This window comes from Oryzias latipes, chromosome 20 (assembly GCF_002234675.1).
Source record: "Oryzias latipes chromosome 20, ASM223467v1".
In the NCBI taxonomy this organism is placed as follows: domain Eukaryota; kingdom Metazoa; phylum Chordata; class Actinopteri; order Beloniformes; family Adrianichthyidae; genus Oryzias; species Oryzias latipes.
This window is the reverse complement of record NC_019878.2, coordinates 2,342,070-2,368,440: the sequence shown is the minus strand read 5'-3', so window position 1 is coordinate 2,368,440 and position 26,371 is coordinate 2,342,070. Positions and strand designations below refer to the sequence as shown.

Sequence of the window (26,371 nt, the reverse complement as noted above, 5' to 3'; positions counted from 1 at the left end):
AGATGAGAACTGAGGGCCTCTTGTGTTGGACATATTTTACTTTAACAACAGGGGTTATTAATCTTCAGACAAACCAAAGGTATGACTGAATAAACCCCTTTTGGAATTGAGGCCAAACTTTATTAATTTCAATCATGTTTGAAAATCTTTGGTGTTGGACTGGACGGAAAAGGAAAGAAGGGAAGAAGAGAGAGGGATGTTAGAGAGAGGGGGGGGGTAGGAGGGTAATAATAGGAGGGGGGGGGGGGGTAAGACCATGAAGCAGCATAGAGCAGCAAGTTTACTGGTTGTTTATCATTACGGTAAGGTTCAAATGTAGTACAAAAAGGGCGGGGCCTGTCCACACACACACACAAATGTTACAAACACACCTACTAGCTGCAAAAATGTCCACATGTCAACATGTACACAAAACAGATAGTGTTCACACACGCATACTTATGCCTTAAAACCAACTAGTGTGAAATATATCCTTCATTAAATCATGCAAACTATTAGTGCAAAGGTGAGCTAACACCTGTGCTCAGGTGAGTGTTTATGTTCTTCTAAAATGGATGGTGGAATGTGAAAAGAAGGAGGGAGAGTACCCTGCCATCCCCACACCAAGACCCCCGCCGCAGCAGCTGCGGCAGCCGGAACCCCCCAATGCCAGACGGCAGGAGGCACGGGACAACCGCCCCCCGGGCGACCACATCCGCCACCCAGGCCAGGGCCAGCAGGACTGCCGCGAGGCCCCCAGAGCCAGAGAGCAGGGAGGCATGGGGGGAAAGAGAGTGCCGCCCCAGCCCAACCAGGAGAGAAGCCCCCCCGCCGCGCCGGGAGAGCCCAACGCAGGGCTCCACCCACTGCCCCAGACGAGCACCCCATCACCACCCAGGGGTTCTGGGCATCCCCCCGCCCCAACCCCAGGTACGAGCCAGGACCCCCCAGGGGAGACCCGCTCCGCACTCCAGGCAGCCAACCACCCAGCCCACGGTTGGTCCAGGGAGGAGCAAGGCAGGGGCCAGCCGCCCCCGCCCAGGAGGGGAGCACCCTGGGGAAAGGGGGGCCCACAAGGGGTGTTGTAAATATGGCCCGACCAGGCTCGGCCACAGTTGGAAATTTGGTGGGGCCCAGCGCTCAGGGGCAAGGACCAGGACCCAGGACTGCTGAGAGAGCATCCCTGGGCCCAGGAAACCGGCACCCAGGGGACACGGCGCCGTTGCCAAGGGCCCCGTACCCCCCACCAGGGAAGGGGGTAGGGGACAGATGGTCCTAGGTCCCACCTTCCTTGCAAAATGTGTGTGCGTGTATGTGTGTTTGAGAGGGTGTGTGTGTGCATGTGTGTGTGTTTATGTTGGAATGTGTATTTTGAGGGGGGAGGGGTTTGTGTACTAAGGGGGGTGCAGTTAAAATTGGCGGGTAGGGCACTGACGGGACATCTCCTGATTACTCACAGTGATGTCCCCTCACCCTCCCCACCAAGGGGCCCTAAATGTCTAAGGTGCAGTTAAAATTGGCGGGTAGGGTGCTAGGAGGACATCTGCTGCTTGCTGGCAGTGATGTACTCTTGTTTTTCCGATGTACAAAACTCTTACTCTCATATAGATTATTTTTTTGATACCAGCAAGCATACAATATAAAATCAAAGACTGCAATCATGACAACATTGCAATCTCAGACCATGCCCCAAACAATTTGGTTTACATAGATCCAGGTCTAGTAAGAGATCCACCTAAATGGAAGTTCCAACAAAAATGGCTAAAGGATCCAGACTTAATGGCGTCGATGATTATTTCATTTTCAATATATCTGAAACATGTGCCTCTATTAGATGAGAAGCATTCAAAGCCTTCATTAGAGGCCAACCAAATAATACATTTTACCGGCTCAAAACCCAAAAAGGCTGACCAAAAACTAAGAATACTGGAAATAAAAATAAAAAACAGACAAAGGAATGACTTCAACAACCCCTGTCCCAAATTGCATCAAAATTTACTCTCTTTAACCCTTGTGCTATCTTAGATGACCCCTCCCTTACATTGATGTGTTCTCCCTACCATGACAAAGGTGGATAAAGATGGAAAGATTTCATGTAATCCATGGACACCAGTGAAGATCACAAATCATTGAAGAAAAAAGGTTCAGAGTACCGTCTAGTCCGGGGGTCGGCAACCCGTGGCTCAGGAGCCGCATGCGGCTCTTTAGCTCTGCCCTGGTGCCTTCCTTGAGCATTTTCAAAAACGTTTTAAAAATGTAAAAAGATGGGGGAGAGAAATATATTTTTTGTTTTAATATGGTTTCTGTAGGAGGAAAAACAAGACACAAACATTTTTAAGGTTTTCCAATGCTGTAAGAATGTGTAGAATAAATATTGCCCAGCAGGTACGTCACTTGTAGCGGGAAATACAGGAGCCACACTGCCAACAAGTTGAGCTGTCAATCATCTGGCAGCGCTGGAGAACTGTCCGTGTCCCACACACCGCACGATTCCGAACAGTCTCAGAGAGGAGACAGAAAGAGAAGCTCAGTGTCCTTTCTGACATATCAAGCCCATTTACTTTGAACACACACCACATTGAACATTGCACAGGTGTCATCAACCTCTCCCCCCTCCCACACTCATGGTGCAACATAAAGAAACAACATAACAGGAAGAATAAACTAAGGTGGAACAACAAAACTGCCATATGAAAAGAAACGTGGGCAAACAGTATGAGGTGCCGTGTAGGACATTATTCAGAATTAGCATTCACATACACATGTGAAATTTCTCACACACACTAGTGAAATGCTTGTATACATACAACTGAAAATGTATTCATTCACATACACATGTGAAATCTCTCACATACACTACTGAAAATGCTCTCACATACACATGTGAAATGCTCTCACACACACTACTGAAAATGCTCTCACACACACTACTGAAAATGCTCTCACATACACATGTGAAATGCTCTCACACACACTACTGAAAATGCTTTCACATACACATGTGAAATGCTCTCACACACACTACTGAAAATGCTCTCACACACACTACTGAAAATGCTCTCACACACACTACTGAAAATGCTCTCACACACACTACTGAAAATGCTCACACACACTACTGAAAATGCTCTCACATACACTACTGAAAATGCTCTCACATACACATGTGAAATGCTCTCACACACACTACTGAAAATGCTCTCACATACACATGTGAAATGCTCTCACACACACACTGAAAATGCTCTCACACACACTACTGAAAATGCTCTCACACACACTACTGAAAATGCTCTCACACACACTACTGAAAATGCTCTCACACACACTACTGAAAATCCTCTCACATACACATGTGAAAATGCTCTCACATACACATGTGAAAATGCTCTCACATACAGATGTGAAAATGCTCTCACACACACTATCCAAAATGCTCTCACATACACATGTGAAAATTTCAATAGAAACGGAAGGCATTTCAGTAGAAACAACGTTTTTTTTTTTACTTTATTGTTAGAAACGAAGTTGGTCGACTGAAGGCATTTCAGTGGAAATGAACCTGTGTCCGAATTCCTGCCCTGATCCCTAACTACTAAAACCCTATATAGTGCAGAACTATATAGTTCTATATAGTTCTCTGAATTTAAAAGCAATTCAGACACCCGTGCTCAGTACTTTTTTCTTTTGGGTGTTGTTTATAACGCGCTTGACACGGAAACAAAGTGGCGCATTACCGCCACCACCTGGTCTGGAGGCGAACTACTCCTATTTAACGCGGAGAATGACACTTATTTGTCAGAGTAAAAACATAATAAATATGAACATTTTACAAAGACTATTTATGAATCTGCTGTGTACTGATCATGGAAAACGTGACTGATTTATAAATAATTAAATTACAAACACTTTGGTGTTGATTTAATGTATTTGTTCATAAATAAACCCCCAAGTTATTTTTTCATGCCAATATTTATTTTGTTTTTGTGCCGCTGAACGATTAACGGGCTCTTGCAAGGAGGCATTTTTTTCTGTAGTTTTCTTACACCTTACTGAAAATGGCTTTGAAAATGAATCTGTCCGTGTTCCTGGCAATAATTCAACCGTTTTTCGTGAGATCAAACTGAAAACGAGCAGATATGCAGCATCACAGGACGGCAAGGACAAGCAGACATCTCAGAAGATTTCCTCTGGATGCCCTGACCAGACAGAATAACTTGTGAGTTAAACTTAAAGCTTTTTTTTTAGTTAAACCTAAACTTTAACTTAAACTTTGTTACTAATCATGCTCAAGGTTACACAGTCTGCTGGGTAAGAGTTTAACATTCTTTTTCAAGTGAGTTGTGTAGTCCAATTACATGAAACACTTGTGAGTTCAAAGTTTAGAATTTTTTATTCAGAGTCAAACCATATCACTTGTTTTAAACAAAAACAAAACAAAAACTTTCATTTTTAAAAGTTTAAATGAAAATCCAAAAACCCAGCCAAATAAAAACCATGAGATTTTCCAGAATTAATAAATACTTCATAATCTAAAATGTAAGACATCAAAATAAATAGAAACATTAAAAAAATGAGATTTAATTTCCTCAATGAAATAAGTAATGTTGCATTTTCCAGGGTCTTCCACGTCTCTACTGCTTTGCCAACACAAAGGTGTCTGTCCTGGCCCTTTACGCTGACGGTCCGTCCAACACAAGACCGGATTTTCAGTTGACCCGCAGGACCATCGAGCATCTGGTGGAGGGGGGGGCACAGGAAACTGAGGTCCTGGTGTTTCTGTTCTGGCTGGCATGTGGCACATCATACAGTGTGGTAGCCAGGGCCTTTGACATGCCATGGTCCACTGTGAGGGACATTGTCCACAGGACGGCAGACCGCATCCTCCAGCTCATCCAGCTTCCCAGTGGGAATGAACTACCATAAGTCGCCTCTGGATATTAGCCGCTCGCTTGGTCTTCCCCCTTCCAAAAGGTTGTGGGGATCATCGATGGCTGCCACATAAGAATAAAGGCCCTAAAAGAAAATGCAGCTTGTTATTTAACAGGAAGCTTTTTTATTCCATTCAAATGCAGGCTATATGTGACTCTTATGCCAAATGTGTAGATATTTTTGTTGGGAATCCAGGATCAATCCATGATTCACAGGTTCTACGTAAAAGCCCAATTTATGTAAATCAAACATTACCCACCCATAGCTCATCCCATCATGCTTCTGACACCCTACGGGGAACCCATGAGGAATGTGGGTGAGGCCCGTTACAACCAGCACCACACCAAGGCACGCTCTGTGGTGGAGAGAGCATTTGGCATGATGAAGATGAGGAGGAGAGCAATATTTCTGGGGGCACTGGAAGTAAAACCAACCTTTGCAATGAAAATCATTGCCTGCAGTTCAATTCTGCACAATCTGCGCATCAGCGAAGGGGACTGCTGAGAGCCACAGATGTTGAACCACACCAGGAACCAACAGGACGAGCAAAGTGGCATTCGTCTGCGAGGAAAAATTTCCGCTTTCCTTTAAGCTCCAACTGTGACACACATGACTCTGGAGGATCACAATTATTGTTAACATGTATAACAATAAATGTTAACATATAAAACGAAATTGTGATTATGAACATTTGATATTTATATGAAAATCCTTGGGAGATTGTTAAAAATGGCTCAAATTTAAATAATACATATAAATAATTCATTTTTTTCATGCATTTATTAAACAAATTGCAAAAACAACGATGATGTTACATTTTTTTAACAATATTTTCAACTTATGTAAGCTTAACAGACTCTCCTGTCGCTCTTCGTCCCTACTTGCTCTTTCCTCCTCTTCTCTCTCCTAACCCAACATGACAACGATTACAGTTTAATGACAAATAAATACAAATCTGATCAAGTGTGATCTCTGACTCCCATCCGACACAAGCGTGCTGAGCGTTTAAAAAATGTGTTAAAAACGTATGACCACAGTTAGAACTCACTGCTTTTTGATGTAATATCAACAGCGTTTGTTTTTAGCCTTCGACGCTAATTCGCGTTAGCGCTAGCTTTAGCATTACCGAAATTGATGAGCTTCGAAACAATGTAGTTTGTCGAATGAGGAATATAACATATGAAACACATCATCTTACGTATTTACAAATATATTTTACAACAAATACTTGATACTTTTTAATATACTTACATTTTTATGTCCTCTTTCTTGCGCAACCGTTCGCCATCTTCGAATAATTCAAACGCAATGCATTGTGGGTCATTCGCAATGCATTGTGGTATGACTCAGGGACGGATCCGTCCAAACAAGACTCAGTTCTCGTAACGCTGTGAATAGGAGTGCACTAAAAATTTAGGAGGGGCTAATTTGACCACGCAAATCAGTGTTTACTGCTGTTAAACACCAAGGCCGATAGTGGCAGTGTTCTATAATGTCTGTTCGTTTGGCCCTCTTTTTTATTTTATTTGTATCAATATTTTTTACATCCAGAAGCAATGAAGAAGAGGTGGAACATTTTTTCATTAGCGCCCTACAATGTATCGAGTCTCTCCAAAGGCATGATACCAACGATTTTACACGGGAGAGACTTTATAGGCAGCTTGATGATTGTACTCGAATTTTATCATCATTTCTTGTTCAGTTATCTAGATTTGACCCTAACAATAGGGAAGTCATAGATCTTCTAGAATCACTGTACTGCAGCTTTCGTTCCTTGGTGCTTGAACATGAAGCTAGACAGGAATCCCCTGATGTCACAAGTAATGTTGTGCCCCCCACAGTCACTACTGGTCGTCCTGGTCGGCCCAGATATGCCATATGTGCCGAACATATTTACCACTGTTTATCTATTGGGATGACATGGCAGAGAATTGCTTTGTGCTTTGGAATCAGTCGAAGGACTTTGTATAGACACAGACAGACTCTTGGAGTTGGGCCATTAAGATTTACTGTCTTGTCAAATGAAGACCTGAACAGGACTGTGACTGATGTGCTGCAGAATACTCCAAATGCAGGTGAAACATACATACTTGGAAGTCTGAGAGCACGTGGTCTAAGGATTCAGCGTTGGCGGGTCAGACAGAGCCTGTGTCAGGTAGATCCTATGGGCCGAGCATTAAGGCGTCGTACTGCAATCCACCGCAGGATTTATACCGTTCAAGGGACCAACCACTTATGGTAAGTTGACAGCATACATTTAAGTGTTTCTGTTTTTAATACTCATTTCTAATCATTTTATGGGAAACTGTTAATAAACATTCAACTGACTGACTGTAAACAAACATATGTGTGAGAACATCCCTCGTGTGGTTATGTGAGAGATTTATGGCATTTATTATTCCTGTTTCCCACCAGGCATTTTGATGGCAACCACAAGCTAGTCAGATGGAGATTGGTCTTCCATGGCTGCGTGGATGGCTTCAGCAGGACCATCATATATTTGCGATGTTTGTATAATAACAGAGCTTCCAGCGTTTTGTCATTATTTTTGGAAGGGGTACATAACTTTGGATTGCCTTTAAGAGTTAGGTGTGACCATGGCATGGAGAATGTGGGAGTTGCCCGGTTTATGTTGGAAAGACGTGGCTTAAACAGTGTTATTACAGGTGTTTCGGTCCACAACCGAAGGATTGAGAGACTATGGGCTGAACTCAATAGAGTAGTATCCAGACATTTTATTAACATATTTAATTTCATGGAGTCACAGGGTATATTGGACTCGTTGAATGAGCAACATCTTTTTTGCTTGCATTATGTTTATTTGCCAAGAATTGAAAGGGCATTAACTGAGTTCATTAGTCAGTGGAACAACCATGGCCTCTCCACACAAGGTGGCCAGACACCTCTTCAGCTATGGCATACAGGTGTCATTAACAGCGTAGGAATTCATCCAGTTCTGAGTGACGTTTTTGAAGCTGACTTTTATGGCATTGATGAACAGGGACCATTGCCTGAACTTCAAACTAATAACAATGTTGTAGTTCCTGACATTAATGCTATGGTGAATGAGACCACAATGAACCTTTTTCGACAAGTTAATCCTCTTGAAAATGATGGGAACTATGGCATAGATATTTTTTCTTCACTTGTGAACTTTCTACAATGAATGCCTGATTTGTTTTTGTTTTGTTAAAACATTCTTCAATAAATCATTTTTTCCTAAAAGTATTTGAAATTAGTTTTCTCAGAATGTTGACAGCAGGAAGTATTAACTGAGCTGGGCTAGTGGGCTAGGTGAATATGAAAATGAACTATAAGAAACTGATTGGTTCCAATTTCAGATAAAAGCGGCTTAGTACATATATCAACTCAATCATAACGTACCAGATCAATTGTTCATACTTAATTTAAATTGTGTAGGTTAAACTTCAAAATGTAATTAGTGAACTCTATATTTAAAGATGAGAATTCCAATGTAAATATTTAAAAACACATATAAGCTGACTTTTTTAAAAGTATTTAATAACTTGTTATGACAAAAACAAGACAGCACAATGTAAAAAATTAAAACGACTGTCATTTAGCACTTTTCAAAACACTGTGCAACTCAACTATTGCAACCAGAAATAGATGGACACAAACTAATTGTTAGCGCAGGCCTGTTTATGCTCTTCCAAATCCATGTGTGTTCCCTAGAGCAAAATCAAACTTCTCCCTGAGAGCTGGTATGATGTATGCAGTGGCAACTTGATGCAGTTTACACACGTGTTTGCCATAGGAAACATTGATGAGAAAAAGTCATCATCTTCATTGTGCATGAACTGCACTGAAGGAGTTGGGGAAAAGCCGATGGCTGGCACAACAGAGGCTCCAGTTGCAAAAGCCAAGATCTTCTGCAGTTTGGATGGCCCTTCTTCTTCTGCACACAAAACAAAGCATCATAAAGAGGTAGCAATAGAATATATACAAAAAGGTGTCACTTACCTTCAGCATCCAGGAGATAGTCTCTCCAGAATGTGACAACTGTTTCCTCAGCAGCTCTCTTGTTGCTCCCCTCTGGGGACAGGCGGATGCTGAAGAGATTCTCCATCTGATCAGCCGTCATCACGCATGGCTGATAGCAGAAAAGGGGACGAAAAGAGTCTGGGTGACTCCTGATTTTTTGTGGAACCCCAAGAGTTGTCAGTCCTTCACAAAACCTGAAAATGAGACAGAATTTTAGATATTGTTGAATGCTTTTTGTCTGCTAAAAAGTCAGCTTTGGTGCATTTTGTATATAGTCTGATTATTCTGATTACAACTTATTGATACTGAATACCTGTGAAATGGGCCTTGAACCCTGTAAATGACCTGAAACATGACAATGTCCTGCACCAACAGATCCCTGTCTCTTAATGACTGCATCTGCCTCAGACATCCTGCATTGGCCAAGTAATCGAGCAAGACTGCCTGGGACTTCTCAAGCTCCTCTATGTTTGCACTCTCAGACACCTAGAATTATGAAGAGTGGAAATTAATGTATTACTTTGGCTATAAAGTAGTTGTTTAACTTAATCTAAGAACATTTAAGTTCCTTTTTTTTAAACTGAATAAAGACAAGGTATATAGATCGTTAAATAGATTGCTTTGAAATGTTAGGACATAAAGCTGAAAATAATTTTTTCCCACCACTCAATTGTTAAATATAGTGATTAAGAAAGATCCATTGCTTTGTAAATTATTCTACTGAAATGAAAATAAGCATATCTTAAAATTAAATAACATTAAAAAAATACACTAAAACTTTAGTGCTGAGTACCTTAGACTAAAATGATTTAGATCTCTGACTTAAAGCAACAAGGCCTGTTAGCCCATCCACCAAGAAACAATTTAAAAACAAACAAAAAAAACCACCTTTTTCACTTTTTCAAGCAATTCTGTGTCAGCTATTTCTTCTAGGGCCGGATTTGCAGAACCATCAACCAAAAGAGAAAATAGCGTAGGTGAAAGGAAATTTGGTGGTGGACCACCATGCACCAAGCTCACTGCTATGGCTCTCCCAACTGTGTAGTACCAGTCCTCCCTTAAAGCTGCAAAAAAATTGAAAAGAATAATACATTAACCATTAGCGTAACAGTTCAGATAGACAGACAGAGACATTATTCCCACCAGTGCTGTTTAAAGCCAGGTTCTTGCTATTTTCTTTTCCTTCAAACATAGGGGACAAAGCAATGGTTTCCATCAGCAGTCTCAGGAATTCCCTTTTTGGTCCACCCAAATCTACTCCTTCTTCATTTTTTCCCATGTCATCAGAAAATTTAACCCAGATCGCTGAGTTGGGGTTGTAAGATACCCTTCGGAATCCCCGCACGGCTCCCTCCCAAACAGCAGAGCGATTGATGTTAAATTTGCAGTGCTGTTGTGTGTTAATCTTGCTTGAAAGCTCCAGCAGTATTTCTTGAACAGGTACTTGTTCTGTACTACAAAAGAAAAGACAAAAAAGGAAAAAGCTAAGACATTGTGACAGAAGCACTGATAAGTAATCTTTTTTGAAATTATTTTGTATATGGAAATACCTATGTCTCCGTTATAAATATATTGAAATGAAACAGTTCATACTGATGGTGACATCTTAATCTTCTATTCCTTGTACTCACAGTGGAGTCTCCATACTGGCAGCAATAGCCTGGTTTAACTCCTCATCATCTGAAGACTCATCCGGAATCATTGACACAAGTCTTAAATATGAAGAGTAGTCCTGACTACTGTTGGCAGGGCTGGCAGTTCTCACAAGGGAACGTCCAATATGACTGCCTGTGCCACTTGTGCCAGGAAGGCAATCACCCTGGTCTACTGGATGGCTTTTTACACAGCCGACGTCGTCATCATTGGTGCAAGTGCCAGGGTTGCCATCTTGGTCTGGACTTTCAGACAGACTACTCAACGTGGCAGCAGTGCTTGTGGTGCAATGATTTTCCAAGCTTGTGCGAATTTGTGGAACTTCAACACAATCATCATCACTGCTGTTGGTGGTTCTACGTGTACTTGGGGTGGTGTGATCGAGTTCATTTTCTTCCTCGGAGTCATTCTTAAGTAAAAAAACAAAAAAAAAAACAATCATATCATATTTCAAAAATACTAACAAAAGAATAAAAACGTAAAAATGGGTGACATGGAAGAAAACACTTACTAAAAGGGTTTTTGATGGTCTGATGTACAGGGCTCTGGTTTTATAAACTTTATGGATTAGCAATCCGGTTAGTTCTTGACCGGCTTGGAGCTTAGGCAACACCAGCTTCGTGCCACAAGACATCAGAAACTGAAGGCTATAAAGAACATTGTATTTTTACAGAATTTGCAATAACTCTGCATTTATATCATAAATCACTGTTGTGTCACTATCAGTAGAAATGGATTGTGCAGATATTTTTAAAATGTTGCTTTTACCTGACATCCCCTGGAATGTGTTCGCCAAAGCCCTCCCTGATGCGTTGCACAACTGTTTGGTAGTCCCAAGCTTTTTGAAATTCAAAGGCACTGAGTATATGTCCATGCCTATGTAATTTCAACTTTGAACCTTGCTTACAAACCACATCCCAAGATGGATTTGGAAGGAGTATGACATCTTTATTAAAATGGTCAAACTGCTGTGTGTGAGCTCTGAAACAAAATGAAAACAGCAATATCAGATCACATCTATTATATTACAAATCAACTCCTACTTTGATTTATATGGCAATAATTGATGTTATTGCCATCGTGAACCTCCTTCTACCCATCCTATCACTGCTCCATGCACACACAACGTTACAGAATAATAACCATTATGGCAATTGAACAGAAGTCAGAAAAACAATGTTTGGATCAATTGAACTGTAAGTATATCCATTTATGACCGCAATCAAGTGAGCCGTCATTTGTGGAACTGCTAGCCATCACTAACATTTTGCATGCGCATTGACATCATTTTAAGCTTCTCATTGAATGGTATATTAGTACATGAATAACATATCAAACGTACCATAATCAGAGACAAAAGTGGAGGATTTAAATTGCCGTTCAGGTAAGAAGTTCAGGGAAATAAAAACACCTTAGACTCCAAAAATGTAACTTTATGAGTGTGTGTTTTTCAATCAATTGTGTGTTTTTCCATTTTTTCGACAGTCATTTTTCTTCAAACCTGTTGTGATGTTACTTAACATCCAGTAGAAGTTTTGCATCACCTTTCAAAAAAAAAAATACTGTTTTCTATGTTTCACATGTTATAATCTGACTATAAAGACAAAAGCTTCAATTTGACTATAAAGAATTTTTTTCAACATTTTTCTGCAGTCCGTTTTATTCAAACTTGTGTTATGATCCTAAACATCCCTGGTAACAACATAGATAGATAGATAGATAGATAGATAGATAGATAGATAGATAGATAGATAGATAGATAGATAGATAGATAGATAGATAGATAGATAGATAGATAGATAGATAGATAGATAGATAGATAGATAGATAGATAGATAGATAGATGACTTTATTAATCCCACAATGGGGAAATTTCATTTCTGTGGCAGCAACACGACATTCAGAAATAATCTATATAATATAACATCAATAAAGGACATCACAAAATTACATTTATATTAGATAATTAAAAATATTACTAAAATTATTATGAAAAATTATTATCAAAAATGAGATTCTTATTAAATAAATAAATAAATATTAAATAAATACAGCTGCAAAAGTGTAAAAAACATGCGGTCTGCAAAACATGTAAACTGTAAAAAAACATTACAAATTTTTTTCAAAATACAGAAATAACTAATGAAGTTCACACCAAAAACAAAAACAAACAAACAACAAACAACAACATTCCAGTGGAGGTTTGCCTTAGCTTACAATGGAATAACTTAGAAGATTTGACACGACAGCTTTACACCAGATGTGCTCTTCTATATGGAGTTTCATCGTTTCTTTTTAGTACCATTCCATGAGATGCTCAACAACAGACAAAACAATCACTTTGAGTCTGTCTGGTTTATTATATTTCACACAAAATACCTCATCTCCCATTAGTTTTGCTTATTATAAAATTATAATCAAAATTATATTTTTTTATATGACAAAATATAGCTTACAATTGCACTCATTATATTCCTGACCACAAAAACGTTAGGTAATTGTGACATATTTATAGAATTACCACTTTATGCCGTCATTTGAGTTAGCTAAGCGCATGTATCGTAAACTATGATATAAAATGCGCATGTAAAATGTCAATGATGGCTAGCGTGACAGCATGTCGCCAGATGGCGGTTGACTTGACCGGTCATTTGCGACCACATAATGATTATCATAACGTCAGTTTAACGTACAGACACGCAGTTTCTGAAACAACATCAGAAATTCTATCTAGGCATATACAACAACAATGTTGAACTCAAGGTCGTTAATTTACCTTTTCCTCTTTGTGCCCATACTCCACGAGCCAAAGGACTGCTGTACGTGATAACGTGGGGTGCGTCCGCTCAAATTCCTGGTTGTTGTTGGTGGTAACGGGACGCCACCACGGTACCGAGACGGGAAAAGTGACGCTAGGCGATTATCCACCGTTTCCGTACTCAGGGACACGGGGGTCCCTTGCAGGGCTGCGCTTGTAGAGTTCGACAGGGTGCGAACAGTCTCCGTTGAAGCCAGGACATTAGTTAGTAAAGCTGTCGCGTCGGCCAAAGTTGTTTGGGGGAACTGAGAAGACATATCCCAACCACTGCTAGTAAAATCCCGCTCTCTACCAACTTCCGTTTCCATTGAAGTGTCTTCCGTCGACCAACTTCTTTTATAACAATAAAGTTTTTAAAAAAAATTCTGTTTCTACTGAAATTTTCAGTAGTGTGTGTGAGAGGATTTCAGTAGTGTGTGTGAGAGGATTTCAGTAGTGTGTGTGAGAGGATTTCAGTAGTGTGTGTGAGAGGATTTCAGTAGTGTGTGTGAGAGGATTTCAGTGTGTGTGAGAGGATTTCAGTAGTGTGTGTGAGAGGATTTTGGATAGTGTGTGTGAGAGCATTTTCAGTAGTGTGTGTGAGAGCATTTTCAGTAGTGTGTGTGAGAGCATTTTCAGTAGTGTGTGTGAGAGCATTTCACATGTGTATGTGAGAGATTTCACATGTGTATGTGAGAGATTTCACATGTGTATGTGAATGAATACATTTTCAGTTGTATGTATACAAGCATTTCACTAGTGTGTGTGAGAAATTTCACATGTGTATGTGAATGCTAATTCTGAATAATGTCCTACACGGCACCTCATAAAACAGAAACGCTCATGCTGAGCACTAATTAAATCAGGAGACCACATCCCACAATCCCCTGCTGCTAACAGACCTAAAATGCGCATGACCGCCACTACAATATTAAATTTCAACATTTCTGTCAACAAAGGTTTGCGTCATAGCCTGCGACACACGTTGCTACCAGTAGGGCAGCAGACCGCTAGGCAGGTGGCTGATGTAAATAGAACCAGCGTCAGTTCCGTGCATTGCTTGATGAAGTTGAAAGCGAATATTCTGATCTCCTGCTACACACCACAGTCCGATGGCTGTCCAGGGGTGACGTTTTGCGTCACTTTGTCGTCTGTTTAGAACACGTGAAAACATTCCTGAAAAGCAAAGACCTGAACTACCCGCAACTGGAAGATAATGAGTGGCTCGAAAAGCTGCACTTTTTGGTGGATATGACTGTGACAAGCCACCAAAACAAGCTGAATGAAAGTCTGCAGGCGCCGCAAATGCTTGAAGCTGTTTTGTCATTCGAGCTCAAACTGACTGTCTTTGCCAGAGATGTACAGTGAAGGAAGACGATGCTGCTGTTTCACCCTTGCACTGACTTTTTTGCACAGAAATCAAACTTAACTATATTAAGTTGATTTTATGTACTTTACCTTTTCAAACGGCTGCTGTTGTTTTCTTTTTTATAAACGCAGGCTGCGTTTTATTGCACTCTGTTTAGTTCCCAGAGAGGGGCACGTCACGCACGTTCCATTTTGTTGTTTTTTGTTCGAATCCTCAAAATAAAAATGACATCAAAAATCGGATTTCTTTATTACATTTGTTTAATTTTATCAAAGCAATGAAACATAATTCATTGATATTGTAATGAAGTTAAACTAGCACAACAGAGCAGTCACGTGACGCGTCGTTCTCTGCAGAATGCACTGCAGGGCAAATAAACATTTAGTTGTTAATGCTCACTATGTATTTGTAGCAACTTACTCATTTTGATAGAAGGCTAATATAGCTAATATAGATACATTTTGCATGTGTTGCCTTCATTATAAGGCTTAAATTAAGGCTTAATATTTTTGTTTTTTTCGTCCAATTTGGCCCTTTCAACTTTTTGGGTTGCCGACCCCTGGTCTAGTGGATCTAGATGACCCCACTCCCAACGTTAAAGTGCCTAGGATAGCACAAGGGTTACGATCGCAATATAATGAAATTTCAGCATCAAAAGCTACAGCAAACCTACTAAAACTTAAACAATCAGTCTTTGACCAAGGAGAAAAATCTGGTAAAGTTCTAGCCTGGCGAATAAAACAACTGCAATTGGAACGATCAATTTCAGAACTCAGAAATGACAAGGGAGAGATTGTTTCTGACCCCACTAAAATAAGTACTGTAAAGTATTAAAAAGTAAAGAAAATGGTCACATAACAGTTAGACTACTGTATAATATCCCTACGCAGAAATAATTACCAATGGCACAATCTCAAAACCAATAAACACCAGGAGAGGATGCAGACAAGGCTGTCCTCTGTCTCCCCTCCTATTTAATTTAGCAATTGAACCTAAAGCATTAATCTTGGTTCAGGGATAAACACTAAAATTGCCTTAGATGTGGATGATGTAATTCTATTCCTAAAACATTTAGAAACTTCAATTCCTGCTTTAGTAGAAGCAATTAATGAATTTGGGCACTGATCTGGCTATAAAACAAACAACTCAAAGTCATCAATAATGCTACTAAATAGTGAGGAAAGAACCAAACCGCCCATACACACGCAGCCTTTCAAGAATGTACATTGCTTTACCTTCCTTGGAATTCAAATTGTTCCTGAACTGGATTATGTAATAAAAACTAATTACAACCCCGTCATAATGAATCTCTAAATCTATAGAAAGATGATCAAACCTTTCATTTTTAATGATTGGTGGAATAAACATATTAAAAAGGAACATTTTACCCAAAATAATATACTTATTTCAGAACATTCCCCTGCCACCTCCATCAGGATTCTTTATCTAAATGAAAAAACTATTTAACCAATTCCTATGGAACAACACATATCCAAGACTTAAATTATCTCTCTTATATTTAATGTTTTACGCTGAAGGAAATCCTGCCTCGTAGTTAAATATGGAGTCACTGCCCCTGAACCTACCTCTTCTAACTATATTTATTCTGACAATTTCAGGAGTCTTAAAAAATCTACACCTGACCCAATAGTTAAAAATATGATATATGTCTTAGAAACCACACAAAGGTACTTAAAAGAACCAAGCTCTTTGTCTTTATTCAGCCCAATTTGGGGAAACAATAAATTCCTCCCAGGCAGAAACAATGAGAGCTTAGAGTGGGCAAACGAAGGCATAGGCATGATAAAAAAGATTTATGGAGGGAATGGGAAAATACTCACATTTGGAATTGGAACCAAAATTATTCCTTTTGGGTTTATATCCCAACAATTTAAATATAAGTAGCTATAACGATAAATTAACTGACTTGGGAACATTACAAGCAAAGAGAGTAATTGCTCTCTCATGGAGAGGGGTGAACAAGACAAGTGTTCAAAAATAGCTTCAAGAAATGTCTTCATGTTTACCATTGGAAAAAATAACTTACATGTTAAAAAACAAGAAAGACACTTTTGCCAGAATTGGGGGACATTTAATTAATTATATCAGAAATAAGGATCTGACTGATCTTTTTCAAAGACTTTGAACACAATAACACTTCCTCTGCAGCTCTACAATATTGCCTTGTGCCTCAGTTTCTTATTTTTGAGACTCTCCAGGACTCAGTCATATTGATGCTGATTGTACCTGTTTTAAATGATGCTCACCTGCTGTATTTTTATTACATGTGCTACTGTTTCTATGTTATCCACTTATGTAAGATGTAAAATCAGAAAATAAGAACATTGATGGGAAAAAAAAGAGTTAAAATTTTGAAAATGCAGCTCCTCATTCAGGCTCCTTCAAAATAAATCCTGTTTCTGACTGTACATTGATAACTCCTCTGTTTCAAACTGTCAATAAAACATTTGTTTTCTGCTCTTTTTCCTTTTTACCCTCAAATCAAATCATGGATTCAATAAAAGTTCTTTTCTAAAAACAGGAAGCTTTAGAATGACACAAGAGAAACAGTCCAGGCTTCTGCTAGGAGGTAATAATCATCAGAGAGTCTGAGTGACAGAAGACAGAAGAAGACGCCGTCCAAGCTCAGCTGAGGAGAGTCCAGCAGAGAAGCTTCTGCTGTTTTTTGTCTGACATACAACAAAGTCCAGGTGTATAGATAATTATGCATAAGATAACATCACAAAGATACGTTTTTTTTATTTTATAGATTTCTTTTGATTAAAAAATAACCAACCTCTCCATCTAAACTCCTGTCTTACCGTTTAAATCCACAAGATGACACTAAAGTCTTTTCAGTTGTTTTTGTCTTGATTCAGGTCCTTTATGTGCTTTTTTACCATAAATCATAAAGCCTAGGTTTATTTATCATGTATTATTTATGTCAAAACACTTCTAAGTGGTAGAAACACAGTAGCAATGCAGACTTTTATTTTAATGTGTCATTTCTCCTTTAATGTTTCCAGTTTCTTGCTCTCTGTAAATCCTCTCATCCTTTAAATTTAGATTCACTCTCACTGTTTTACCAAGAACATTAAATATGAGATTATTTATATTCTCTTGTTTATGAAAATAAAAATTGATTTATTTTGAATAAAAAGTCATCAGATTTTCTGTCTCAACTTCTGTCTCGCCGTTTAAATCCACAAGATGATACCAAAGTCTTTGTCTCCATTGAGGTAGTTTATGTGCTTTTTAGGTATTAGATTCTAAAAAGAATCTAAAAAATTCTAGAATTTAGATTCACTCTCACTGTTCAAACAGGAAGTCTGATGTGGAAAAACAAAGTCAGGAAAGGCTTCAGCTTCCAGAAGCTAAGCATCTCAAATGTAGACATCATCTCTCAGCTTTACATGCACATATCACAGCTCAGCTGCAGAACGCTGTTGTTTCAGAAACAGAAAACGTGTGCAGAGAAAAATGCTGTCAAATATCAAATGATGCCGTTTTATTGCATTATGCAGCCAAAGTGGCTAAACCACAAAAACACATTACAAGCACAGGAAAGTTAAAAAAGGAAGAAAGCTTGTGAAACGACTACATAGGAAGAACTTTAAAGGTGTTATTTCCTGAGATATGATGACTGAAGTGTGCCATGCAGGACAGTCGAGAAGCCGACTGACTTCAAGGCTTGTTTGTCATTCCAGCCATCACTGCAAAAAAGAAGAGAATGGAAGAGTGAGAAGGTGTCTAACAGTGGAGTGAGAATGGGATGCAGTCTCAGTGAAACCTACAGTTTTTGACCCACTGTTCGTCTGGATGGGCACAAAGGGTCTGTCCGTCTCTCGTTTTGAATCTAAAACATCAGAAAGCAGACTATGAAAAGCAGAGCTTAAAGTCTGTTTCCTTCACATGTTTCCAGTAAACTCACTTGATGGCATTCACACACTTATTTTTGGCGTGTTGGACTTTATACGTGTTGCCAGTGACCTCCGCTGACAAGTCTCTGCGGATCGCTGTTTCGCAGCAGTTCCAATGCTTTCCGTGCGGGAATTTAACTGAAAGAAATGATGTTGCAGTAAAGAACAAAGGAAAGGCTGTTAAACACTAATGCCTAATCATTTTAGTTTCAGTCAATGTTTGCCTTTGAAGCAAAAAAGGAGATAACTTTTGGCCTTTTTACATAATTTTACATAAATAACCTATATGTTACACATTCTAAACTACTTTTGACATGGTCCTGTCTGGATAGATCATTGGAATTACATTTCAACGTATAAATAACTGAATTTGAGTGTAAAGAAAACTACATCTTCAAAATGGTCTGCTAAACATGAATGTGCTGTCAGTCTTTCTCACAGGAACTGCAGCAGAGGAACTTCTAGCAGCAGTTTAAAACTTGAGAAGAAAGCATGAAAGAGCGGTTACCTGCATGGGAGTGGATGCTCAGACACACCGAGAGCACGAGGAGCATCACGCACAGGGTCTTTGGGGTCATTGTGAGCTGCTTCAGAGGTCTGACCGGCAGATTCCCACAGGGTCTTTATGGCTTTGACTGAGAGCAGCTCAGATGACGTGAGCACAGTCTGACCTCATAACACCTCCACCCACTTCGCTGAGTAATTGTCTGGTGGGTGGATTTTCTACGATCTGCTATGCCATGCCGATGTCGGGGGCCCTGGCTACCGCTGCTGCTTTGGCGTGGCGACCGGGCACTCTGCCTCGTTTTCCATTCATCCATCTCAGCAGAACGTGAACACTCACCTCACAAATAGTCTGCATGACTGAATGAAAGGCTTTACATGTGTTGGTCTACATGCATAAGTGTGTGCGTGGGAACTGTAGTTGTGTTGTGTACATGTTGACATGTTTGGATGTGAAGATTTTTGGGGTCAACAGGTATGTTGGTAACATTGGAGTGTGTGGACAGGCCCCGCCCCTTTTGACTAACACTTACACCTGACAGTAATGATTAAGTACTTCCAGAAACTTGTTGGTTTTTCATTCGACATAACCCCCCCACTCACGTAATCATCCTTCAAATTCCTTAACCCCCCCTTTCGTTTGTGCCCCCCCAATATAATCAATATAAATAAAGTTTAGCCTAATTTAAAAAGGGGTTTATACAAATATACACCTTTTGTGTCGGATGATCCACAACCCCTGTTGTAACAGAAAAACATGTCCAACACTAGAGGCCTTGTGTTGGATAAGTTAATATACCAACAGACAAAGACAGTTCTATTCACTACCTTATAGTAGTAGAAATACTATTGATATTTCAGAGAATTGAAGCAACTCTTTCAGCCTGGAGGTTGACCTCTAATCAAAGGTCACAGGTGCAGCCCCCACCCTTCCTGCCCATGCGTGGAAGTGTCCTTGGGTAAGATACAACCACATTGCCTCTGGTGGTAACAGGTTGGCCCCAGTGTTTGGCAGCAGAGCCGCCATCAGTGTGTGAATAGGACTGTGACTGTAAAGAAAGTAGTAAAGGGCTGGATACGTCCTCGCCATTTAATATTTATTGAAACAAGACTGCAGCAATGACAACATCCAAAAATCTTTACTGAAAGATACAAAACAAAAAACTGATAAGCAGTAAAAATTGTGATGGACACAAATAACCTTTCAAAGAAACTGTTTCATCCCCACACTGACTCAGATGTCACCAGTTAAAGAAAAAGGAAAAGGGAAAAACATTTTAAAAATTGATTACATAAAACAAACATTCTTCTTTCTCTTTCGGCTTTTCCCATCAGGGGTCGCCACAGCGAATCATCCTTTACTCTATCATGAACATCTTCTACCCTAACGTTAGCCAACTTCATGTCAGGCTTCATCTCTGCTACCTCCATCTCAGCCTCTTGTCTCTGTCTCACTGCTACCGTCTCTAACCCATAGAGCAGAGCTGGTCTCACCACTGTCTTGTACACCTTTCCTTTGAGTCTTGCTGGCACTCTTCTGTCACACAACACTCCTGACACTTTCCTCCAACCGCTCCAACCTGCCTGCACTCGCCTCTTCACCTCTTTTCCACAATCCCCATCACACTGAACTGTTGACCCCAAGTACTTAAACTCCTGCACCTTCTTCACCTCAGTCCCCTGTAACCTAACGCTTCTACCTTGATCCCTCTCGTTCAGACACATGTATTCTGTCTTACTACGACCTTCATGCCTCTTCTTTCCAGAGCAAACCTCCACCTCTCTAGCTGTTCCTCCACCTGCTCTCTACTCTCACTGCAAATTACGATGTCATCCGCAAACATCATTGTCCAGGGAGATTCCTGTCTTACCTCGTCTGTCAGCCTGTCCATCAGCATAGCAAACAAAAAAGGACTCAAAGCTGATCCTTGGTGTAGTCCCACCTCCACCTTGAACTCCTCTGTCTGACCTACAGCACATCTCACCACCGTCATACTTCTCTCATACATGTCCTGAACTACTCTGACATACTTCTCTGCCACTCCAGACGACCTCATACAGTACCACAGCTCCTCCCTCGGCACCCTGTCATACGCCTTCTCTAAATCTACGAACACACAATGCAGCTCCTTCTGACCATCTCTGTACTTTTCCATCAACATTCTCAAAACAAAAATGGCATCAGTGGTGCTCTTACGGGGCATGAAACCATACTGCTGCTCACAAATCTCCACCTTCTTCCTAAGCCTGGCTTCCACTACTCTTTCCCACAGCTTCATTGTGTGGCTCATCAACTTCATTCCTCTATAGTTGCTGTAGTTCTGCGTGTCACCCTTGTTTTTAAAGATCGGGACCAGAACGCTTCTCCTCCATTCCTCAGGCATCTTCTCACTCTCTAAAATCCTATTGAACAACCTCGTTAGAAATTCCACTGCTGTCTCTCCTAAGCACTTCCATACCTCCACAGGTACGTCATCAGGACCAACGGCCTTTCCGCTCTTCATCCTTTTCAGAGCCTTCCTAACCTCATCCTTTCCAATCTCTGCTACTTCCTGCTCCACAACAACCACATCTTCCTCCCTTCTTTCCCTGTCATTTTCCTCGTTCATCAGCTCCTCAAAATACTCCTTCCATCTTTTCTGTACACTCTCTTGGGTTGTTAGCACCTTTCCATCTCTGTCCTTTATCACCCTTACCTGTTGCACGTCCTTCCCATCTCTGTCTCTCTGTCTGGCTAGCCTGTACAAGTCCTTCTCTCCTTCCTTTGTGTCTAACCTGTCATATAGCTCATCGTAAGCTTTCTGTTTGGCCTTTGCCACCTCTCTCTTCACTCTACGCTGCGCTTCCTTGTACTCCTGTCTACCTTCCTCAGTCCTTTCTACATCCCACTTCTTTTTAGCCAACCTCTTCCTCTGGACGCATTCCTGTACTTCCTCATTCCACCACCAAGTCTCTTTACCGTCTTTCCTCTTTCCAGATGACACACCTAGCACCTTCCTACCTGTTTCCCTGATAATCTCTGCTGTAGTTTCCCAGTCCTCTGGAAGCTCATCCTGACCACCCAGGACCTGCCTCAACTTCTGCCTAAATTCCTCACAAGTTTCTTCATTCTGTAGCTTCCACCACTTGGTCTTCTTTCTGTTTTCCCTCTCTTCTTCTTCCTGACCTCCAGAGTCATTTTACACACCACCATGCGGTGCTGTCTGGCTACACTCTCTCCTACCACCACCTTGCAGTCATTAACCTCTCTCAAATGACCTCGTCTACATAGGATGTAGTCCACCTGAGTACTCCTACCTCCACTTCTGTATGTCACTCTATGTTCCTCTCTCTTCTGGAAGTAAGTGTTGACTACAGCCATTTCCATCCTCTTCGCAAAGTCCACCACCATCTGTCCCTCCAGATTCCTTTCCTTCACACCAAACCTGCCCATCACCTCCTCATCACCTCTGTTGCCTTCACCAACATGCCCATTAAAGTCTGCTCCAATAACAACTCTCTCTCCTCTGGGGATACTCTCTATGACCTCATCCAACTCACTCCAGAATCTCTCCTTCACTTCTAACTCACAGCCAACCTGTGGCGCATACCCACTGACTACATTCACCATCACCCCTTCAATTTCTAACTTTAGGCTCATCATCCTGTCTGAGACTCTTTTCACCTCTAGAACACTGTTTACAAACTCCCTCTTCAGAATCACTCCTACCCCGTTTCTCTTCCTATCAACACCATGATAGAACAGTTTGTATCCTCCTCCAATACTACGTGCCTTGCTGCCCTTCCACCTTGTCTCCTGCACACACAGTACATCTACCTTCCTTCTCTCCATCATGTCTGCCAGCTCTCTGCCTTTCCCTGTCATTGTGCCAACGTTAAGAGTCCCTATTCTCAAACCTATGTTCCTGCCTTTTCCCTTCTCTCTCTGGCAACGGACCCTTCTGCCTCCCCTCTTTCTTCCACCAACAGTAGTCAAATTTCCACCGACACCCTGTAGGTTAACAGCATCGGTGGCGGTCGTTGTTAACCCGGGCCTCGACCGATCCGGTATGTCTAAAGTGTTGTGGATGATTCGCATGGTTATTTTGGCAATTTTTACGCCGGATGCCCTTCCTGACGCAACCCTCTCTATTTATCCGGGCTTGGGACCGGCACAGAAGTTACTGGCTTGCAACCCCTGTGGCTAGATTTAGATAAAACAAACATTACACCTTCATAAATGAATACAAGAAAGCAGCATTGACTGTATAAGAGAACTGGACTGAGTGATGTGACGTCACCCATGAAGACTGGTTTACTTCCTGAGCTTAGTGGAAGTTCACACCCCTTCCACAGAAAGCAGAACAGGGAAATTGGTTTTAACTATGACTCCTCATTTATCCAGGAAAACCAAAGTTCAAACAATTCTGAAGATGACTTTAATATTTTGATTTTCATTCAGAATTACAGAGACGGGTGAAAACAAGGTACATATACTCTATTAATAAAGTACTTTTTGACTCTTTGTAAAACTATAAAATACATTTGACTTCTATTTGAGTTATTTTATGTAAAAAACAGAGCTATTATTTCTTACATTTATCTGGATTTAGTTTCTTGCTGTGGTTAAATTATTTGTGCCATTTAGTCAATGGATGCACAACAATGTCAGCTAGAAGGTTTCTGCTGGTGAGTCTGATGATTCAGTGAAGCATCGACTGATGAGAGCTTCAGCATTAGAAGGATTTGGAGGCTGTTTGAATCTCAGAGCTGGAGGACAGACCAGGTTGGCTGACCTCTGCCCTCACTGGAAGATGATGATGATGATGATGAGGATGATGATGAGGATGATGATGATGATGAAGATGATGATGATGATGATGATGATGAAGATGATGATGATGATGATGATGGTGATGATGAAGATGATGATGATGATGATGATGATGATGATGATGAGGATGATGATGATGATGAAGATGATGATGATGATGATGATGATGATGAAGATGATGATGATGATGATGATGATGAAGATGATGATGATGATGATGATGATGAGGATGATGATGAAGATGATGATGATGATGATGATGATGATGATGATGATGATGATGATGATGATGATGAGGATGAGGATTTAATTTGTTCAAATCTTGCTCTTTTGCGAAGAAGTATCAGAAAAAATGAAACAGAAAGCAAAAGAAAGTCTCGGTTTTTGAACATTTTTATGAGAGTTTTGATTTACATAACTTAAGAAGTTGAAATAATAAGTCAAAACATGTTCATGGAACAATTTTATAAATAAGTACATTTAGTTAGCGTTACATGTCACATAAAACAGAAATATAATTGCTAAACATTTTTAAATATACCTGGTAATAAATAAAATCCCGCATTTTGTTTTTTTGTTTTCTTACTTTCTAAACGTCAAAATAAATAAATTCAAAAAAACTAAAGTAATGAATTGGTAAAGTTCTAACAGTTTAGCAGCATTAGGAAATAATTTCATCTAAATAGGTTGGTGGCATTTCTTCATCAGCTGGACTTGAAGGAGATGCAGAAGAACTCAGGACGTCCCAAAAGGTTTCATCAACTTGCTCTGTGGGGGCGGAGTCTGAGTCAATTGAAGAGGAAGATGAAAGAAGGATGGATGAAGAGGAAGGGGAGGCTGTGGAGGTCATGATGGAGAGGAGGGAGGCTGAAGAAGATGTCACCTCAGGTGGAGTCACTAATTCAGAAGAAAAAGAGGAGGAAAGAAGGGCAGATGAAGAGGAAGGGGTTGCAGTGGAGGTCAGCGTGGAGAGGAGGGAGGCTGAAGATGATGGAATCAGTGACCGAGTCTTTGCTCTCCTGTAAAATTAAAAGGACAACATGAGATTCACAAAGTAGCTTAAAAACAAAAAGTCTTTTGACTGGACTTGATGTGAGCCTTACAGTTCTTGAATCTTGCGGTAAACCCAAGGAGCCCTGAGTCTGCTGCAGTACAGGCCGGAGTTGGTCAGAAAGCTGCAGGAACACAAACAGCTTCAGCTCACTGCTAACACTTTTACCCACTACAACATGTTTGCTTCATTTGAAACGACATTACAATAGTTCTTACATGACAGCCGTGACACATGGAAGATTTCTCTCTTGGATAATGTATCCCAGAATCGGTTCTTTGATTTCATTGCTGTTGACCGATGTGCAGCAGGAAGCCAGCTTTTCCACTGGAAGTAGAAACAGTCATTTCTTTAAAATTCATGAATCTGTGCCCATGCAAGGACTGTCAGGATTTTAAATAGGACTCATGCTCACCTCCTTGTCCAGACGCAATGAGAGCCATCAGGAGGAGAGCGACCGGTGCTCCTTTCAGCACAGTCTCAGAGTTCACCATCTTTTATTTTCTGAGGAAAAGACAAGACGGGACAAGGAAAGTGGTTTCTGTTGGCCTGTCGTCACGTTTTGTCCGTAGGGGTTTGGTGAACTGCTTATAAGGCCAAAAATGCAGAAGTGAATCTCTGCCTTGTCATCTTCCTCCTTCTGTGCTTCCCGCCTTTAAGCACGAGAATGAGTTAGAAGTTGACTTGAGGGCAATTCCAGGAATTGACCACGCTTTCATCACTTTTTCCTTTTCATTTGGAAGATTGGATTGTGTGATTCCAGCCCTCCTGACTGTGTGGGTGTCAGGAAATCCTCAGTGGGTGGTTATCGAATGGCACCAGTGTTTGGTGCCAATGACCAAGTGGATTAAAAATGTCCTCAAGTGTGAATGTGAATGAATCTCACCCCATGCTATGTGTCCTGAACCCACATCTGCCCCAAAGTGTGATTCTTTTAGTGTCATTGGGAGTTGGGGTCAGTTTTCTACGGTGGCCCTGAAGTTCACATCACATCAACAAATCACTCACCCCAAAAACCTTTTCAAGATCACAATAAGAATTGAAAACGCAAAACAAATATTTAAAAACAAAACAGCATTACAAAATTAAAATGTGGTTATTCTGACAAAATAGGAAAAGAAATGGGAGAAAAAAAGGAGACCTGAGCAAGACAAAAGAAAAACTAGACTGAAAATGTGGGGATTTACAGCTTCAACCTGCTGTTACATCACTGATGGGGAAACAAAGCCCTAAGAAACTTAAAGACAAAGTATGTTTGTCACCAGTAACACTAACTCTAATAACGCCCCAACCCTCTCAGTAAATGTTCATACATTTAAGCATTTGATTCTCTTTTTATCTCTATTTT

General features: G+C 40.5%; 4 protein-coding genes across 4 annotated transcripts in view; all 4 read right to left on the bottom strand.

The window, feature by feature from the left end:
• The window catches only part of LOC105353610 (hemicentin-1-like), a 703,897-nt gene that overhangs the window by 564,307 nt on the left and 113,219 nt on the right, over positions 1–26,371 (bottom strand). The window lies entirely within an intron of this gene.
• LOC111946607 (G2/M phase-specific E3 ubiquitin-protein ligase-like) lies at positions 8,370–9,107 on the bottom strand. The gene is made up of 2 exons (XM_023950051.1): positions 8,896–9,107; positions 8,370–8,830 (listed from the first exon to the last, which is right to left on the bottom strand). The coding sequence occupies exons 1-2, from the start codon at positions 9,014–9,016 to the stop codon at positions 8,604–8,606; spliced, it is 348 nt and encodes a 115-aa protein (XP_023805819.1). The 5' UTR covers positions 9,017–9,107; the 3' UTR covers positions 8,370–8,603.
• Positions 18,217–19,296, bottom strand: LOC105357492 (regakine-1). The gene is made up of 4 exons (XM_011492560.2): positions 19,164–19,296; positions 18,667–18,793; positions 18,530–18,591; positions 18,217–18,448 (listed from the first exon to the last, which is right to left on the bottom strand). Exons 1-4 carry the CDS (start codon positions 19,231–19,233, stop codon positions 18,420–18,422), a joined length of 288 nt encoding a protein of 95 aa, XP_011490862.1. The 5' UTR covers positions 19,234–19,296; the 3' UTR covers positions 18,217–18,419.
• Positions 24,343–25,615, bottom strand: LOC105357410 (putative protein TPRXL). The gene is made up of 4 exons (XM_011492327.3): positions 25,439–25,615; positions 25,242–25,350; positions 25,076–25,147; positions 24,343–24,991 (listed from the first exon to the last, which is right to left on the bottom strand). The coding sequence occupies exons 1-4, from the start codon at positions 25,515–25,517 to the stop codon at positions 24,634–24,636; spliced, it is 618 nt and encodes a 205-aa protein (XP_011490629.2). The 5' UTR covers positions 25,518–25,615; the 3' UTR covers positions 24,343–24,633.